Source organism: Oncorhynchus mykiss, chromosome 1, assembly GCF_057628025.1.
Source record: "Oncorhynchus mykiss isolate SJ-2025 chromosome 1, ASM5762802v1, whole genome shotgun sequence".
Classification (NCBI taxonomy): Eukaryota; Metazoa; Chordata; class Actinopteri; order Salmoniformes; family Salmonidae; genus Oncorhynchus; species Oncorhynchus mykiss.
The window spans coordinates 84,743,880-84,764,062 of NC_143022.1; the positions used below are offsets into that span (position 1 = coordinate 84,743,880).

The following is a 20,183-nucleotide window of genomic DNA, read 5'->3' on the forward strand; positions in this document are numbered from 1 at the left end:
TTACCTCATTATCCCTCTATCCCCTAAACTACTGTAAAACAGAGGCAGTTTATGGTAGAGAAATTAACATTATTTGGCAACAGCGCTGGTGGACATTCCTGCAATCAGCATACCAATTGCAGTCCCTCAAAATTTGAGACATCCGAGTCTCGTGACAAAACTGCACATTAGTGGCCTTTTATAGTCCCCAGAACAAGGTGCACCTGTTTAATGATCATGCTGTTTAATCAATGCCAAATGGATTATCTCGGCAAAGGAGAACTTCTCACTAACAGGGATCTAAACCAACTTGTGCAAAACATGAGAAAGAAGCATTTTGTGCATATGGACCATTTCTGGGATCTTTCATTTCACTCATGAAACACTTTACATGTTGCATTGATATTTTTGTTCAGTATATTTACCGCACACTGCAAATGTAACAGTATACACAAACGTGTCAAATTTGTCCAGGGCATATAAAAATAAGTTGTGAAAACAGGAGTGACTTTTCCAAACGTTTTATTTGATGACAATATACAAGAACATCTTGAGCACGAGGACCATCCCTGATTCTCCGGGCTCACTGTAGGAAAACAGAGGAAGGGAAGTTAGTTCATCTGCAAAACAGAAGTTTACAATCTATCCACCACTATACTCAAGGGGGGGTCCAACTCATTTTTGGGCTGAGGGTTTGAAGGAGGGTAATAGTATTGAAATTGGGTGTGGGAACAGATGCATTTGCTAGGGACGTGGGCTCAACCTACATATTGGTTATAGTAAATGCACCAAAATTTCAACTGCAAAATTACAGATAAAGCCGCAATGAAACTTATTGGGCAACCAACCAAATTCACAGAAATGTGTTATAGATCTGTCATTCTCATTGAAAGCAAGTCTAAGAAGCAGTAGATCTGTTCTATGTGCATTATTTCAATGCTTTCCGTTCTTAAGTTCGGTTTGTGTCTTACTTTTGGTTTTGTACACCAGCTTCAAACTGCCGAAAATACAATATGTTATGGTTATAGAAAAGATGTTTCACAGTGGTTTAGATGGTACAATGATTCGACAATACTTCCTTGTTTTGTCACAAACTCAAATTAGGCTAACTTTCTGCATAGTGCATCTTAACATTTTCAGCTCAGTGAAGACACCAATTTGGCAGTCTAGTATAATAAAACATCAACATATATATAAAAGAACATTACATTAAATACATGCCTAAATGAAATTATGATGGTTAATGTTTCAGAAAAGTTGTATAAGTGGACATGTGGTTCAGTTGTCTCACACAGACAGTAGTTGGTTATAACTTATTTTCCAATGTATCACTCTAGACTTGCTTTACTACATGCCAAGCGGAGGCCACCGCGTGTACTGCATGTTAGCATAAGTGTACTCAGCGGTTGACAAATACAAATATGTAATAGTTTAACAGCAGAATAAGAATAATAACTTTTAGAAGCAAAGTAGTAGTGTAATTTAGACTTTCTTTACGTTGATATGACGTTAGTGGACATAAGATTATTTGTCAGGGTATAAGTACCAACTTTAGGAGTTTAGGGAATTAGGGTGGGTTGAAGAGGGAAGGTTGGTATTGGTAGATAAAAGGTTGTGGAAAGACTACAGGTGAGACATGCAGAGACCGGTCTCAACTAGCGCTACCAGGATATAAGAGTCTATGTTGATTTCAACACATGAATAACAGCACGCCATGCCCGCTTTGCTTAATACCTGGAACAGACCTCATTTCTGTAAAAGAAATCCACAGGTGGCAAAAGAAAGGCAAAAGGATGAAGATAATGTTAAGCTATTTTACTTAAATACTTTACTCACAGAGTAGACCCCTGAAAGGCATAAGATTTGCACCGAAGATGAATTACAAAATTCAGTCAACTCCACCCAGGAAAAGAATACAAGCCAAACTGTGCTGAGCACTAGATGTGGGAATTTCAATAAATACACACAAATGCAGCTAGAAAGTCTATCAATCCATTCTTGGGGGGGTGCATATTTGTGTTCTAACCCAGCACTAAGACTTGACTAGTTGAATTATGTGTTAGTGCTGGACTAAAACAAACATATGTTCTCCATTGGGGTCGTCCGGGAATGAATTGAGAAACGGCTCTAGTTTCTAGTCTTTCAGAGATCCACTTGGCGACCTACTATTGAGTCTTAAGACCACACAATATGGTTTAACTTGGGATCTAAACCACTATTAGTGTTCAGTTCACACTCACCAAAATTAGGGTCATGAGTGAATACTTAGTTGCTCATTCTAACTGGTAGGGGACTGAACTGAAACCCAATGTGGACGTTAAAGAAATCCACATGTAGCAGTAGCTTTTTTGGTTATATAAAAAGGGAGGATTGGGATGAAGTCAGCTAGGAACACCACAGTAGCATTATCTACACACAGCAGTTAGTCTACTGATGAAAACATTTACCTTCTACAGTCCCAAAGAACAGTTTGAGAGAAAAAGATGACTCATTAAAACAGTAAGCACACATAAATAAAGACAAAACTAACACTTAGGAAGTGGAAAAGATATGCATGTAATGAATAATTAACTAATAAGAATGAAGTGATGTGGGGTGTTTCAATAGTCTTAAGCTGCCCCCTCCATCTGCACAGATGTGAAGTTCTCTTGGGTGAAAACATAAATCTTGTACATACACCATCTTGTACATACATCATTATACCCACTGCGTTTTCAAATCAAAGCAGAGGAAGGACAACAAAAGCAGCTTGTGTAAAATGGTGACTATTGAGACGCACCCATACTGTAGCAAGAGGAATGCACCATAGGAGGAACAGCCAAGTTACCTTTTTGCCAGCAGCACCCACACTGGCTTTCTTGGTACCTCGTACTTTCTTCATTCTGTTCTTGCGTTCCTTGCGCTGTTTTCTGGAGGACTTCTTCTTCTCATAGAGACCGTGCTGCGAGAACAAAAACATTTACCAAAATAGCACTGCTTGCAATGTGCATCACTAGCAGACAATAGATGATACTGATGGGACAAACTATACACAGACATAGTGTCATACAAATTAAAATAATAAAGCCCCCCCCCCAAAATAAAAAACATCAACACTTATTTCCATTTTTTCAGCATCCACTCACCCTGGCCAGTCTGTGCTTGGGCTCGTTCTTCTTAGCGTAGTCGAGAGAGTCGTAGACCATGGCGAAACCTGTCGTCTTGCCACCACCAAACTGTGTCCTGAAGCCGAAGACGAACACCACATCGGGGGTGGTCTTGTACATTTTGGCCAGCTTCTCCCTGATCTCAGTCTTAGGGACTGTGGCTTTGCCTGGATGGAGGACATCAACAACCTAGAAAAGGAGACAATGGAGAAACAGTTATAGACCACGCAGCACTTATAAAAATGAAAGGAAACTGCAGACAATTGCTTCAATAAATAATGTGTGCTGAACACTCAGTATACAGCAATTGAGGTCATGTGTTGATGTTATAGTGGTAGGAAAGAAACATTTGGGCTTACCATTTGCTTCCTCTGAAGCAGCCGGTTTGTCATAAACTTCCGGGTTCTGACTGTTACTGTGTCGTTCTGCAAGTAGATGGAAAACAGAGGTTAGCATTTACAATACTGGATTGACAATACCGTTATAGGTAGCTTTTCAGACCCCTTCTTGCAGGTGAACACATTGTTAATTTTTTACAGTAATTGAAGTGTTTATATTCTAGCCACTACTTTCAACAAAATCTGGAAATTACGACTGGAACAGGATCCTGATACGCTGGGGACCCTACACACATAATATATACAAGTAGTAAACAGCAACAAGTATTGAAAAAGACGATGGCTGTCAGGTAGCTAGTTGATTAGCGGGGCAAAATAAAAAAAAAGTTACTTGTTGCATGACAATAACACATCAGCTCACACCAGGCAGCTAGAGGTAGTTAGCCAACTTCATTACCTTGTATTTCGTGACTTACATAGGTAAGATTTAGTAGCTAGCTACGTGGAAAATATGCCAAGTACTTACAAACCAAATCATGCTGACAGGTTGCTAGCGTCACTGACCTTAGTTCGCAACCTAACTAACGTTAGCCGGACAACGTTTGCTAGACCGGTTTAGATGGAAGGTAGTTAGCTAACTACTTCAAAGACATGAGTACTTCTGGTTGGATTGATTACAAGGTACATGCCAAATATCATGCATTTGTGGTAAGTTAACGTTAGTCATCTTGTGGCATTTAACGTTAGCTAGATAGTATCCAGAATAACAATGCTGCTTTACAACTGACATGCTGTGTCAGGGAGACTACCGTTAGCCACAGCTAGCCATTAAGCCCGTGCTGGCCAAATAACGGCATTATATCATACTGTAAAAAAAACACAATGTAGTCACCAACTTGTAGTCGTGGAAAAGTAGAAGTCATGTGTTATAAAATTACTGAATGGCTCGCACAACCGAATGAAGAGGCGGTCCAAAAGCCAGAGCTCGGTTAGGCCACCAGTTCTTAAAGGACTAAAAATAACTTTTACAACGTAAATGTTGTAATATTCCTATCAGGGATGGCTTGTCAATGTATTCGGACTTCATGACTTTAACAACGACGAAAGGATGCTTAAGATATATGAAGGATTTAATTATACATTTTATGCCACAAGACTCACCATCTTGGCATCAGCCTCTCAGGGATGCGGAAAAGGAGGAAGGGCCCGAAGCTGGCCAACCAAATGCCTGAATGGAAGCGGTGCGACCAAAATTCTTGCCTGACTAAAAATACATGCAGATTATTTGAGAGCACACGGAGGAAAATATAACGTGTCGTTTTGTCCTTTGTATGTACTATTTTCTTAAGTGTATATGACAATAGATCAAACGTCACAAAATAAAATAAATGCCCATGTAATTTTGGCAGACACATTTGTGTTATCCAAAAATACTCCATGATTAATCTGTATTTTATTTTCTGTACCTACTGACGTGAATGTATATGTATTTATATTGAGTATGAGTATCCTATATGTGTGAGTATGAGTATCCTATATAAAATTGTATGCAATACATTCAGAAATGACATGTTTATTGATTACACATGTATTAATTGGTGGCCATTTTATTCAATTAGCAGTTACACAATCATGCTCTGATGCCCTTTTTCCAAAAGTAGTCCACCACATTATTATTTATTAACGCAACAATGTATGTTAATGTATACTTTTGTTTATTATTGAATGACATGGAAATATTTTTATCCACGTCATTCATGAAAATTGGCGGTAATGGAGAAGTAGAGAAATCATAGAGAGAAAATCCTACCTATACCTCTAGATGTCAGTCAAGTAGCGTCAATGACAGCCTGGGCCGTGATTTGGGTCATGGATTAAAATAGACACATTTCCAGTGTCCACTACTTGTTTGTAGAGCAGGGACCATCAAGTAGATTCAGCCGCAGGCCGATTTTTTCTTGAGCGGCTGGTCGGCGGGCCAGACATAATTACAAATAATTTGTAGACTGCAAATTGACCGCAAGAAGCCCGAAGATATATGATATTAGATTAAATCATAATTTTTTCAAACCTTGATTACATTTGTATACGATCGCATCTCTGTATTATGCATGGGAATACTTGGGAGCAGATTTCCAAAATTAAAATCACTTGGAGCTGATTTCCTGGTGTTTCTACAGTCTCTTATGTCCAACAATTAACATTTATTTTTATTTTATTTCACCTTTATTTAACCAGGTAGGCTAGTTGAGAACAAGTTCTCATTTGCAACTGCGACCTGGCCAAGATAACAGAACCACGGATTTCACATATTGAAATCCATGAGAAACTGGACTTAAAATGCACAGTAACATGGTTATTTAATTTATTTTTATGGATTCGAACCTCAAAGAATCACATTCCAGAGAGTGGAATTTCAGATAATTTTTTTCAGATGTTACATTTATCAGATGTTAAATTAATTACTTAACTTCCTTTTTAGACCACGTTATATCATAATTATTTATAAACATATCTGTCGGCGGTATTTTCCATATTAAGTAGTTCCTTCCAAGGTGCACCACTGAGCAAAGATATGCTAGGCAGGACGCTAGATACTCCTGCTCTAGTGTATGCAGACAGTATTGTCAGTGTAGGAGAGAAAGTGTCAAGTGATTGGATTTTAGCTTCCGGTGATAGTCAGTACTCACAGGAGGTATGTTTGTAAATTCATTTGATCAAGTTATGTAGCCGATTGATTCCTTCTTGATGATTAAATAAAGCAAACATGTTTTGTTGTTTCTCTGTAATTCTAGCCACCTAGCAATTTTATTAAATTGGCTTTAGCTAGTGTAAGGAAGTGCTATTTCTTATGCAGGTGACCAGCCTACTGCTATTACATTGCTATAACTGAGACAACGTATTTTCACAGTAAAACATGTTAGGTCCCATACAGGATAGCTCCCACACCCACACACACAGCACACACACATTACACACACTAACTGCCGAGGACACACAGATAAGACATACACCCACACATTGGGAGGAAGAGACAGCCTTGACTTGCAGAAACCAGCGCACACACCTAATCTCCTTTTTTAGCTGAACATTGTGTGACAAGGAACGGCACGACAAGACTCAGAGGGATGACGGACGGCCCAACAGGGCCAATCCAAGAAGACTACACCTCAGCCTGAACCAACCCGAAGACCCGATCTTCTAGAATCAACCTACTTTCTGTTCTGTATATGAGACATGTGCAAACTGTTAGCGGGGCTTCTTTTCTGCTGGTTCCTTAAGAACCGAATGAAATGGGCCCGTATACGTTGTACCAGATATCTTTACTCATAATTAAACTGTCACTTGTCATACAATTTACCACCTTGTCTGAATCGATCCTTGACCGGCTCACCCTCCTACATATCCCATTATCAACACTAGCCAGTTGATAGGTTCCCAATCTCCTAACCTCATAACTAGCTACCAAGCTATTTCAGGCTATCAATCAAGTTAGAGTAGCTTGTCTATTTTAGCTGGCATACCTGCTGGCAAGGTTTTTATACTTTAGAAAAAACTAAAATAGCTTTAACTCTTGGGTTATGATACTATACCAGTGTGGCAGATGTACAAAACTACTAAGGCATAAAAGTTCTTAAAGAATCAATGTCCATCATTAATTAAAATGACAATTTTAAAGATGTATGCTTAGATAACCTATGCAGAAAAATATACTTATTATTTATTTATTTTTTTACATAGAATTAAGAATAATGATTATGGCTCTAGATTGCAGGAAAATGTTTCAGGTTTTTAGAAAAAAGCAAATTTCTCCGAATACCACCCACCTTCCATTCTCATGTACTTCGTGCACCCTCTAAAATAATGGGTGCATGACATTTTTGATTTGATTTTATTAAGGTCCCATTAGCAAACATCAATGGCGACAGCTAGTCTTACTGGGTTCCGACACATAACGAAAATACATTACAAAATACTTTACAATTTACATATACTGAACAAAAATATAAACGCAACAATTTCAAAGATTTTACTGAGATACAGTTCATAGAAGGAAATCAGTCAATTTTCAACAAAAAAAATCATTAGGCCCTAAACTATGGCTTTCACATGACTGGGTAGAGGCACAGACATGTGTGGACATGGGTGATTTACTTGGGAGGCAGTCTGTTTTCTTTCATTTCTTCTGTACCTGGGGACTGTGAAAAGACCCCTGGTGGCATGTCTGGTGGGGTAAGTGTGTATGTCAGTGCTGTGTGTAAGTTGACTAAGCAAACAATTTGGAATTTCCATCACATTGTCTCTTATGAAAACAAGAAGCCATGCAGTCAGGCCTATCTACATCTGCCAACCTGTTCAACAGCCACACCATTCATTACCAGATTCAGCCGAGGCCTAGAACTTAGGGAATGATTTGACCAAATACAATGCTCTTAGTTTTAGAGATGTTCAGGACCAGTTTATTACTGGTAACCCATTCTAAAGCAAACTGCAACTCTTTGTTTAGGATTTCAGTGATTTCACTAACCTCCCCTGCATGACACATTCCAACGCTTTCATCTGTTGTCAAAGAAAATGGAGAAATACTTCACAGCACAGTTTTATATAATGTCACAACAATGTACGCACAAACTTCACAAATAATACATAACTCTGGAGGATACCAATACCCTACCTATAGTCAGTTTTCAAAGGCAGCACTATAAAACCAGACAGGCCCTAAGTGGAGGAAAACAAGGTAGATAAATACAATATGGATGATTGATGCCATATATGCTCTCTCCAGAGTTCAGAATCTCATGTCTAAGGTCACACATGAGTAGAGTGGTCATATCCATTATTTTTCAGATACAAATCTAATCCAGAAAAGAAACCTACACACTGATTTTAGGTGTCCTTTAAAAGTAAGGTGTGAATGACTGGTCCTTTTATTTAGGATCATCAATCACTTGATTCAATTGTAACCTCACTGTTGATAATAGATGCCATTTAGCAGACGCTTCCATCTAAAGTGACTTACAGTCATGCATACATACATTCTACGTATGGGTGGCCCCGGGAATCGAACCCACAACCCTGGCGGGGCAAGCTCTACCAACTGAGCCAAGCAGGACCACATTAGGGAATAGAAGTCCCAAATCTAATATAGGCATATCTACATCGGACTTCCACTCATGTCTGTGGCTCACAGGTCACAAACAAGATCTCCTCCTCTGCATAGGATGGAGCTGTATTTAGCTTTAAGGCACCATTCTCAATCCCACTAATCTGTGTCCTGGTGGCCTGTACGATGGACATGTCTTCCAAGATGGCCGCCTCTTGTCTGTCCCTCGGTCGGGTAAAACGGACATGTAGTTTGGATCTACTGGTGACGTCTAGAGCTCCAACCCTCTGGTTTGGCCGTCGGCAGCACTGGGAGAAGGTGGACACACATTTCTTCTGGAAGTTCTCATTCATGAAGGCGTAGACGATAGGGTTGTTGAAGGAGTTGGAGAAACCGATGGCCTGGGCGATGGCCATGATCATGTTCACCGTGATGTCGTTGAACTGCTCGTCCAGGTAATCTGAGGATGGGAATGATAATGTGGAATTGATATAGGTGGGATTGTTAGATCATCTGGTACTTAATCCTTAATAATCAATTGACGCATCCATGTGTCAATCTAATTAACATAATACAAAAATACCCAACAATATCCATCTGTTTAAAGGGATACTTCCGAATTTTGGCACTGAAGTTCTTTATCTACTTCCCCAGTGTCAGATAAACTCATGAACACCATGTCAGCCTTCCGCATCTGCGGTGGAATGTGGCAGTGCTACAGCGCTGTTTGTCAGACCAGGAGACATCCCTAAAATTGGTCTTCTCACAAAAACATCTATAGCGTCTGAACAGTTTGACCACACTATGGAAAGATGAGACTCTCATGAACACAATGGTGTTCTACATTTTGCTCTATGACCCCCCACAAGCCCCACGGGACTCGTCTGAAGTGGTAGCCAATGTGCCAACTTATGTCTGTAGCGTCATAACCGTTTGGGCTACAAACTAATATGACCACTCTATGGAAAGACGAGACTCGGCTTTGCTCTATGACTCCCACTGTCACGCCCTGGTCAAAGTATTTTGTGTTTTCTTTATTATTTTGGTCAGGCCAGGGTGTGACATGGGTTTATTTATGTGGTGTGTTTTGTCTTGGGGTTTTCGTAGGTATTGGGATTGGGGTTTAGTGGGGTTCTCTAGCAAAGTCTATGGCTGTCTGAATTGGTTCTCAATCAGAGGCAGGTGATTATCGTTGTCTCTGATTGGGAGCCATATTTAGTCAGCCATATTCTTTGAGTGTTTCATGGGTGATTGTTCCTGTCTCTGTGTTTGTTGTAACTAGATAGGCTGTATAGGTTTTCACGGTCTGTTTCTTGTTTTTGTATTGTTCGTTTTGTCTTCATTAAACATGTATGAAAATTACCACGCTGCATTTTGGTCCGACTCTCCTTCACCCGAAGAAAACCGTAACACCCACAAGTGTCACGGGACTTGTCTGAAGGTAACGAGGTACCGGTAAAAAAAATAATAATAATATTGAAGTATAGAAGCAGTTTTGTGCCAACAAAAAAAGGGGGTTAAATATGTGTACCAAAACATATATTTCCTGAGCTTTTCTTAAAGCTCCTAGATATAGGACAGACACTTCAAAACCTTTTTCCTTATTTTTTATGTTTTGTCTTTTGCCATTTCTGAATGCGTTATTCAGTGCATTTCAATGGGCTAAAGTAGTAAAGGCCAAATTCAATAATTCATCAAACATATACAGTACCCGTCAAAAGTTTGGATACACTTACTCATTCAAGGGTTTTTCTTTATTTTGACTATTTTCTACATTGTAGAATAGTGAACAAAAGCTGAAGAACATACACACGTCCAGGTACTTTCCATGGGTGCTGGAGTGAGGCAAACTCATGGAAAACAGAAAGGAACATGCCGCAGACTGCTGCTCATGCTACCAGGTGATATTTATTAACAATGTTTCGACCCTTAGGGCATAGTGAAGTCATCAAAATGATTAAATAACACATATGGAATCATGTAGTAACCAAAAATGTGTGTTAAACAAATCAAAATAGATTTTATACTTGAGATTCTTCAAAGTAGCCACCTTTTGCCTTGACAGCTTTGTACACCCTTGGTATTCTCTCAACCAGCTTCATGAGGCAGTCACCTGGAATGCATTTCAATTAACAGGTCTGCCTTGTTTGAGCCAATCAGTTGTGTTGTGACAAGGTCCATATTATGGCAAGAACAGCTCAAATAAGCAAAGAGAGACAACAGTCCATCATTACTTAAAGACATGACAATCATCCTGGAAATTTTTAAGAACTTTGAAAGTTTCTTCAAGAGCAGTCACAAAAACCACCAAGCGCTATGATGAAACAGGCTCTCATGAGGACCACCACAGAAAATGAATAACTAGTTACCTCTGCTGCAGAGAATAAGTTCATTAACTGCACCTCAGATTGCAGCCCAAATAAATGCTTCACATAGTTCAAGTAATAGACATCTCAACATCAACTGTTCAGAGGAGACTGTGTGTGAATCCGGTCTTCATGGTCGAATTGCTGCAAAGAAACCACTACTAAAGAACACCAATAATAAGAAAAGACTTGCTTGGGCCAAGAAACACGAGCAAGGGACATTAGACCAGTGTAAATCTGTCCTTTGGTCTGATTAGTCCAAATTTGAGATTTTTGGTTCCAACCGCCGTGTCTTTGTGAAATGCAGAGCAAGTGAACAGATGATCTCTGGATGTGTGGTTCCCACTGTGAAGCACGGAGGAGGAGGTGTGGTGGTGCTTTTCTGGTGACACTGTCTGTGATGTATTTAGAATTCAAGGCACACTTAACTAGCATGGCTACCACAGCATTCTGCAGCATTACGCCATCCCATCTGGTTTGCGCTTAGTGGGACTATCATTTGTTTTTCAACAGGACAATGACCCCAAACACACCTCCAGGCTGTATAAGGGCTATTTGACCAATAAGGAGAGTGATGGAGTGCTGCATCTGATGACCTGGCCTCCACAAACACCCGACCTCAACCCAATTGAGATGGTTTGGGATAAGTTGGACCGCAGTGTGAAGGAAAAGCATCCAACAAGTGCTCAGCATATGTGGGAACTCCTTCAAGACTGTTGGAAAAGCATTCTTCATGAAGCTGGTTGAGAGAATGCCAAGAGTGTGCAAAGCTGTCATCAAGGCAAAGGGTGGCTACTTTGAAGAATATTTGATTTGTTTTGTTTTGTTTAACACTTTTTTTGGTTACTACATGAATTCATGTGTTATTTCAGATCAACTGATTGATGTATAGAAGAGAAGTGTCTTATGGCTATTGGCTTCTCAGACAGACTTACTGTAGTCAGAGAGCATGTGGACGGTGTGGAATGGGGCCCAGCACACAGTGAATAGCACCACAATGGTAATCATCATCTTGATGGCTCTCCTCTTCCTTCTAATCACCAACAAAGAATAAGAAACACATATTAATCTGTCGGGTTAACATGAAGAAACGTTTTGGATCATATGATAATATTCTTATATTCAGTATTCAGTGAAATTATCATAATTATGTCACGGACAGGATCTTCCACAGGAGTAACCAACATCTTGACCACCAGACCAACAGGATATTCTTTCTAGACACGGATTTTGAAGTCGCAGGCAGAGGGGCTACCTTATCAAAAGACCATGAGCAACCATGTACCGACTCATGTCCGCTGCAATCACTCTGTACCTACAGAACGTAACTACCATGTATGTGTATAGGTTGTTGAACACACAAGTGTTTTTATGGAGTCATACAGTATCTCTATACAGACCTGGAGATCTTTCCCACCTCTCCCTGGTTCATGGTGTTAAGTACAAAGGAGTCGCCCACCCTCTTGCGGATCCACAGTTCGATCCCTATCCGTGTGTAGAGGATCAACATGGCCGCCAGGGGCAGGAGGAACAGAACTACCAGGATGAAGGTGGCATACAGCTGTCTGTGTGAGGCCGAGCGCCAACGCTCCTGGCAGCACACGTGGTGTAGGTCGTATAGGAAGTCATACTTCACCTGGAGAGAGACATAAGTGTGAATACACAAACACACACACACACACACACACACACAAAGTAATCACAGATCTAACACATCTGGACAGGGAAATAGCTTAAAAGCAATTGGCAGGAGTACTACGCAGAGTGTAGTATCTTACCCACCTCTAACTGTTGCACCAACAACATGGGAGATCCAACAATCATGGATGCAAGCCAAACAACTCCTAGTCAAAGAGAACAAAGCAAAATGAAGACATGGTTCTACCAGTGCCGTAACTACATATGAGAACACAGAGGTCCGGACCTCAGTAAAAAAAAAAAAAAAAAAATATATATATATATATATATATATATATATATATATATATATATATATATATATATATATATATATATATATATATACACTATATACACTACCATTCAAAAGTTTGGAGTCACAAATAAATGCCCATGTTTTTGAAAGAAAAGCAACATTTTTTGCCCATTAAAATAACAACATTTATCAGAAATACAGTGTAGACATTGTTAATGTTTTAAATGACTATTGTAGCTGGAAACGGCAGATAAAAAAAAATAAAATAAAAAAAAAAAAAAATGTACCCCGTTTTCTCCCCAATTTCGTGGTATCCAATTGTTAGTAGTTACTATCTTGTCTCATCGCTACAACTCCTGTATGGGCTCGGGAGAGACGAAGGTCGAAAGCCATGCGTCCTCCAAAACACAACCCAACCAAGGCGCACTGCTTCTTAACACAGCCCGCATCCAACCCGGAAGCCAGCCGCACCAATGTGTCGGAGGAAACACCATGCACCTGGCGACCTGGTTAGCGTGCACTGCACCCGGCCCGCCACAGGAGTCGCTAGTGCACGATGAGACAAGGATATCCCTAACAGCCAAACCCTCCCTAACCCGGACGACGCTAGGCCAATTGTGCGTCGCCCCACGGACCTCCCGGTCGCGGCCGGCTGCGACAGAGCCTGGGCGCGAACCCAGAGTCTCTGGTGGCACAGGTAGCACAGCAATGTAGTGCCCTAGACCATTAGACCAGTGCCCTAGAACACCCGGGAGGCCCTGGAAATGGCCGTTTTTTAATGGAACATCTACATAGGATTACAGAGGCCCATTATCAGCAACCATCACTCCTGTGTTCCAATGGCACGTTGTGTTAGCTAATCCAGGTGTATCATTTTAAAAGGCTAATTGATCATTAGAAAACCCTTTTGCAATTGTTAGCACAGATGAAAAATATTGTTCTGATTAAAGAACTAATAAAACTGCCCTTCTTTAGACAAGTTGAGTATCTGGAGCATTAGCATTTGTGGGTTCGATTACAGGCTCAAAATGGACAGAAACAAAGACCTTTCTTCTGAACCTCGTCAGTCTATTCTTGTTCTGAGAAATGAAGGCTATTCCATGCGAGAAATTGCCAAGAAACTGAAGATCTCGTACAACGCTGTGTACTAATCCCTTCACAGAACAGGGCAAACTGTCTCTAACCAGAATAGAAAGAGGAGTGGGAGGCCCCGGTGCACAACTGAGCAAAAGGACAACTATAGTCTAGTTTTAGAAACTAGAGTCCTCAACTGGCAGCTTCATTAAATAGTACCCGCAAAACACCAGTCTCAATGTCAACAGTGAAGAGGCGACTACGGGACTAATGTAGAAACTAGTAAAAATAAAGAAAAACCCTTGAATGAGTAGGTGTGTCCAACCTTTGACTGGCACTGTACCAAAAATATATCTATTTTTTTTGTTGTCCAATCGCCGCTGCTCCCTGTATCCATATAATCTTACTCATTAATATCTGAAAGGACAATCTGGTCCTAGATCAGTATTCCTATTCCGATACGCTTTGTAAATAAGGCTCTGAGGAAGGTCAAACCTGATTTGACTTAAATTCTTGTATCTCAGAAGAATAAAACAACGCCTCTACTTCGAACCCTGAGGAGGGTTAAAGGTGACTTTGTTCCTCTCTCCCCTAAAGAGAATAGCAAAAATTACTATCTACTTACTGTCTACTCTAAGACAATTTGTTAATACAGGACCATATATTTACTTTACCCAGCATCCTGTAGGCTCTCTGTGGTGTGTACTGTCTCTTCATGCTGAGTGGATGGACGATGCCTTGGTACCTCTCCAGAGCGATGCACGCCATGGTGAGTATACCTGTCACCACTGCTGTCGTCTGGACAAAGGGAATGGTCTTGCACACCAGAACACCTATAAGAGGAGAGGGACAAAGCCTGTGTCTGAAATGGCAACCTAATTCCTATGTAGTGCACTACCTTTGACCAGGCCCAATGCATGGGATCCACAGGAGTCCTTTTCTGTGTCCGAAAGGGTGCTAGTGGACAACCTGGTGCTAGTGGACAACCTGGTGCTAGTGGACAACCTGGTGCTAGTGGACAACCTGGTGCTAGTGGACAACCTGGTGCCAGTGGACAACCTGGTGCTAGTGGACAACCTGGTGCTAGTGGACAACCTGGTGCTAGTGGACAACCTGGTGCTAGTAAAAACCCTGGTGCTAGTGGACAACCCTGGTGCTAGTGGACAACCTGGTGCTAGTGAACAACCTGGTGCTAGTGAACAACCTGGTGCTAGTGGACAACCTGGTGCTAATGGACAACCTGGTGCTAGTGGACAACCTGGTGCCAGTGAAAACCCTGGTGCTAGTGGACAACCTGGTGCTAGTGGACAACCTGGTGCCAGTGAAAACTCTGGTGCTAGTGGACAACCTGGTGCTAGTGGACAACCTGGTGCCAGTGAAAACCCTGGTGCCAGTGAAAACCCTGGTGCTAGTGGACAACCTGGTGCCAGTGGACAACCTGGTGCCAGTGGAAACCCTGGGTCTAGTGGACAACCTGGTGCTAGTGGACAACCTGGTGCTAGTGGACAACCTGGTGCTAGTGAAAACCCCGGTGCTAGTGGATAACCTGGTGCTAGTGGACAACCTGGTGCTAGTGGACAACCTGGTGCCAATGAAAACCCTGGTGCTAGTGGACACCAGGGTTGCTAATAAAGAAATAATAAATCATGCAATGGCCAATTTTCTACTTGATTTGGTGCACAATTCAATTCTTATATGCATGACCAGAGATGTGACAGCAAATATTGTTCTTCTTTACCGCCAGTCTTATACAAATCTGTATCTTGTGTAACGGTTTAGTCAAACGCGTTAGTGCTTATGAAGGTGAAATACCTGAATGCTTTTCCTAGGAATGTGTCTTGTTGCTAATCAATGGAAGGCTTACAAAAATGTTATGCATTGTGTTTTAACTTACTTACACTGTATGTATCTGTTTGCTTAACAATGGAAGGATGATGTATGATATAATGAGGACATAATAATAATTGAATGATTTTCCCAAAAATGTGTCCTTTTGATTGATAACAGAAGGTTGACATTGATGCTTGAATGCTTTTACTAGAATCTGTTTATTTGACTGACAGAGGATCGACTTAGAGGTATTTCAGTGATGTGTCTGTTCGCAGGATAATGATACTTGAATGATTTTCCTAGAAATGGGTTCTTTTTGCCAGACAATTAAGGCAAATCATAGAAATGATGTTTGAATGCTTTTACCAGAATTAGTTTGTTGGCAGGACAATGGAAGAGGTATTGGGAAAATGTCAGTTACAGGTCCAAAATGATCGGCACCCTTGATAAAGCTGAGCAAAAAAGACTGTATAAAATAAATAATATAAATACTGAGCTATATTGAAAGCTCAAAAAAATGGGAAATTATATTATCTTATACTAATACAATTGCTCAGATAAAGATATTTTGTTTGGCAAGTAATGGTGTGCGTGGCCAAAGATCGAATCAAATTTTATTTGACTTTCTGGTCAGATGACATGAAAATAGAGCTCTTTAGCCATGCACACTAGTCAGTTGGGGTCTCAGCTTACTGTTAGTAAGGATAGTAGGATACACAACATGCAATTTCAAAATTTGAGCAGTTTTCCTCTTGTTATATCAGTCACTGACAGTCACTCAGTTAGACCATGTCATCTAACATTTTATAGATTACTGGTTAAGTTAGTCTAGCCAGCTATCTAAACCTTGTAGTAATCATGGCCGAATTACTGACCAGGCACGCAAGGCACGTGGCCTGGGGCCCTGACCCCTAGGGGGCCCCAATTGATTTTTTTAGTCTCTCTCACTCAGATATCATATGAACATGGCAAAATGTTTAGAATGGCAGGAAATGAGCTTTAGAGAGGGTTTCACTCTGTGATGTGTTATGTTGGATTTGATCAAAACCTGATTAATTTAATTTAGGCCAAAAAGTTCATTTCTTTACGATGCTGTCTTGCATTATTTATTTTAAGAGCTTTGCAAACAGGATGGTAATTTGGAAAGGGATTTTTTTATTTTTAAACCAGACTTCCTTCTTTTCACTTTGTCATACAGGCCAGTAATGTGGAGTGAATGCAATGAGCTCAGCCAATGAAGACTGTTTAAAATCATCTTCAGCCTCAGAGAAATATCCATGAGCAGTTTCCATTTTATTCTGCAGCTCAGTAAGGAAGGATGGCCAGATCTTTACAGTATCTGGGGGATATGGGGTCTGTGGCGGCAGGTATCCTAGTGGTTAGAGCGTTGGGCCAGTAACCAAAAGATCAAGAGATCAAACCCCTGAGCTGACAAGGTAAAAATCTGTTGTTCTGCCCTTGAACAATCCACTGTTCCTAGGACATCATTGTAAATAAGAATGTGTTCTTAATTGACTTGCCTAGTTAAATGAAGGTAAAATAAAAATATGACACACCACCCACAGATTACCAAACTCAAAGAGATATTCAGTGGCTAGGATTTTATTTTTTACCTGCCCTGATCTGTGCCTGTCTAAGAATGTATTCCATACTTTTAAAGCTCATTGGTTGCTCTGAGGTTGAATCCTTGTTTGACATTCACTATCCAACTGAGGGACCTTACAGAGACAGGGGAAATTATTCTTGAATCATGAGAATCTCTACTTTTGCAAACATGGACCTTATTCAACAAATTGCGTGATTCTTTACGAAAATAGGGTGCGTGTGTCCTAAACGGTAGCATGCTGCCTATATAGTGTGCCACTTTTGACCAGGACCCTATGGGCTCTGGTCAAAAGTAGTGTACTACCTAGAGAATAGGGTGCTATTTGGGACATATCTGTGGTGTTGTAGCCTAATGATGAAACATCCCATTCTGGTTGCATTCATCATTTCTAATCAGTGGTCCTCATTAAATTGTCACCATGTTGAAACTAGACATGATTTAAAGTTAACGTTTTATGTAATGAAATTAAGTAGACCAATCAATATGAAGACATGAAACCCCATGGAGCCACAGCTTTGAAACCCCATAGAGCCACATATTTGAAACCCCATAGAGCCACAGATTTGAAACCCCATGGAGCCACAGCTTTGAAACCCCATGGAGCCACAGCTTTGAAACCCCATGGAGCCACAGATTAGAAACCCCATAGAGCCACAGATTTTAAACCCCATAGAGCCACAGTTTTGAAACCCCATTGAGTCACAGATTTGAGACCTCATAGAGCCACAGATTTGAAACCCCATAGAGCCACAGATTTGAAACCCCATAGAACCACAGCTTTGAAATCCCCATAGAGCCACAGCTTTGAATCCCCATGGAGCCACAGCTTTGAAACCCCCAAGGAGCCACAGATTAGAAACCCCATAGAGCCACATATTTGAAACCCCATGGAGCCACAGATTTGAAACCCCATGGGGCCACAGATTTGAAACCCCATGGAGCCACAGATTTGAAACCCCATAGATCCACAGATTTGAAACCCCATAGAGCCACAGCTTTGAAATCCCCATAGAGCCACAGCTTTGAAACCCCATGGAGCCACAGCTTTGAAACCCCAATGGAGCCATTGCTTTTTAGTGTGAATGTTTAGTAGCCTCCACTTTACCTCTGCTTTCTCACATTATTTGTTATATAGTCAGAACTTATACCAGCAAACTGTAAAGCCTCAGTTATTATTGGGTTGTCTGTAGTGAACGAAATAGGTTATATTACCATCAGAAAAAAAGTCAATTAAGTTATATTAAATCTTCGATTTTGAATTTATTTTATAAGGTGATGCAGTAAATTGTAGATGACTCAATAGCTGTGGTTTTGAAAGTCGTGGCTCTCCCATTATCATAATAGCCCTAACCATCCAGAATTCATGTTAGGTTAATTTTTACAAAACAGGCTCAATTTATAAGTGAATCACTTCATAAAACACAGATAGATAATACTCTCTCACCTCCTAGCCACTCGGATGAGATGTTCTGCAGTAAAGTGAACGGGATGCAGAAGAACGAAATCAGGAGGTCGCTCACTGCTAGAGAACAAATGAAGATGTTCGTGGCAGTTTGGATTCCCCGCTTTCTCACCACGATGTAAACAACCAAACTATTTCCAAGTAGTGCCAGCAAGAAAATAACCGCGTACACAATCACGAACGCTGTCTTGGCTCCAGGTGGAAGCTCAGGCGTATAAACCAGCGGTTGGATTTTGTAGATTTCAATAAACTCCCGACGCGTTAAATTATAACGGTAAAGTAGCTCTTGCAGGGCCTCTGGAGTTATTTTCGTATTCCCCATAGTAAGTGACGGATTACTATTATTTAATTTGCTGTCTGGCTAATTTATTTCACCTTTATTTAGGCAGAGCGGGGTCCTTATTAGAGACTTATTGAAGCGATAAGTCGTGATAAAACCCCTGCGGTGTCCTGTGCACCACCCGAGACGTGTGCGAAAATGCGTGAGTAGCCTATTCCTCTCTCCGTGTGGAGGCTCCAGTTGTGCCATGCTAGCTCTCCCAGGCTACTACTCAACCGCTGCATCGCACGCTGGCATGCGTCATCACTCAATAATCATTAGACTATATATAGGACGTTGACAAGAGAACATTTAACCCCCCATGTATCCCATAGCTGCATTGAAATATTTAGTTAAATAAATAAATATTTAGTTATTGTAATTATGAGTCAATTTCAGGTCAAATTGTCCTCAACCCACTAAGTGGTTTTAAGATCATATATATATAAAATACTGAACTAAAATATAAATGCAACATGTTAAGTGTAGGTCCCATGTTTCATGAGCTGAAATTAAAGATCCCAGACATGTTCCATACACACAAAAAGTTTACATCCCTGTTAGTGAACATTTCTCCTTTGCCAAAATAAACCATCCACCTGACAGGTGTGGCATATCAAGAAGCTGATTAAACAGCATGATCATTACACAGGTGCACCTTGTGCTGGGGACAATACAAGTTCACTCTAAAATGTGCAGTTTTGTCACACAACACAATACCACGGATGTCTCAAGTTTTGAGGGCGCGTGCAATTGGCATAATGACTTCAGTAATGTCCACCAGAGCTGTTGCCAGAGAATTTAATATTAATTTCTCTACGTCCTTTTAGAGAATTTGGCAGTACTTCCAACCAGTCTCACAACCGCAGACCATGTGTAACCACGCCAGCAAAGGACCTCCACATCCGGCTTCTTCACCGGCAGAATCGTCTGAGGTGGTACTGAGGAGTATTTCTGTCTGTAATAAATCCATTTTGTGGGGAAAACCTCATTCGGATTGGCTGGGCCTGGCACAAGGGAACT

General features: G+C 40.7%; 2 protein-coding genes across 3 annotated transcripts; both read right to left on the reverse strand.

Annotated features, from left to right (window-relative positions):
* Positions 1–484: 484 nt before the first annotated feature.
* On the reverse strand, positions 485–4,729 carry rps24 (ribosomal protein S24). Of its 2 annotated transcripts, XM_021613506.3 has the most exons (6): positions 4,625–4,719; positions 3,485–3,550; positions 3,105–3,314; positions 2,807–2,920; positions 1,714–1,731; positions 485–565 (listed from the first exon to the last, which is right to left on the reverse strand). In XM_021613506.3, the coding sequence occupies exons 1-5, from the start codon at positions 4,625–4,627 to the stop codon at positions 1,726–1,728; spliced, it is 399 nt and encodes a 132-aa protein (XP_021469181.2). In that variant the 5' UTR covers positions 4,628–4,719; the 3' UTR covers positions 485–565; positions 1,714–1,725. The 2 variants fall into 2 exon arrangements, with proteins under 2 accessions (XP_021469181.2, XP_021469190.2); XM_021613515.3 differs by lacking the exon at positions 1,714–1,731 and having other exon boundaries at positions 4,625–4,729.
* Positions 4,730–7,474: 2,745 nt separating this feature from the next.
* Positions 7,475–19,365, reverse strand: qrfpra (pyroglutamylated RFamide peptide receptor a). Its single transcript, XM_036986856.2, has 6 exons — positions 18,824–19,365; positions 14,618–14,776; positions 12,716–12,777; positions 12,334–12,569; positions 11,869–11,966; positions 7,475–9,027 (listed from the first exon to the last, which is right to left on the reverse strand). Exons 1-6 carry the CDS (start codon positions 19,161–19,163, stop codon positions 8,636–8,638), a joined length of 1,287 nt encoding a protein of 428 aa, XP_036842751.1. The 5' UTR covers positions 19,164–19,365; the 3' UTR covers positions 7,475–8,635.
* Positions 19,366–20,183: the final 818 nt, after the last annotated feature.

What these genes read in the sequence shown, in the direction of transcription:
- rps24 (XM_021613506.3), bottom strand. An exon ending in TGCTTCAGAGGAAGCAAATG is followed by an intron (nt 3,315 to 3,484) that starts GTAAGCCCAAAT and finishes CTCCTTTTCTAG; the next exon opens with GTTGTTGATGTCCTCCATCC. An exon ending in CCAAGCACAGACTGGCCAGG is followed by an intron (nt 2,921 to 3,104) that starts GTGAGTGGATGC and finishes TTGTTCTCGCAG; the next exon opens with CACGGTCTCTATGAGAAGAA.
- qrfpra (XM_036986856.2), bottom strand. Translation starts at nt 19,163, where the DNA reads ATGGGGAATACGAAAATAACTCCAGAGGCCCTGCAAGAGCTACTTTAC. An exon ending in TGTTGGTGCAACAGTTAGAG is followed by an intron (nt 12,570 to 12,715) that starts GTGGGTAAGATA and finishes GTCTCTCTCCAG; the next exon opens with GTGAAGTATGACTTCCTATA. An exon ending in GAGGTGGGAAAGATCTCCAG is followed by an intron (nt 11,967 to 12,333) that starts GTCTGTATAGAG and finishes GTTGGTGATTAG; the next exon opens with AAGGAAGAGGAGAGCCATCA.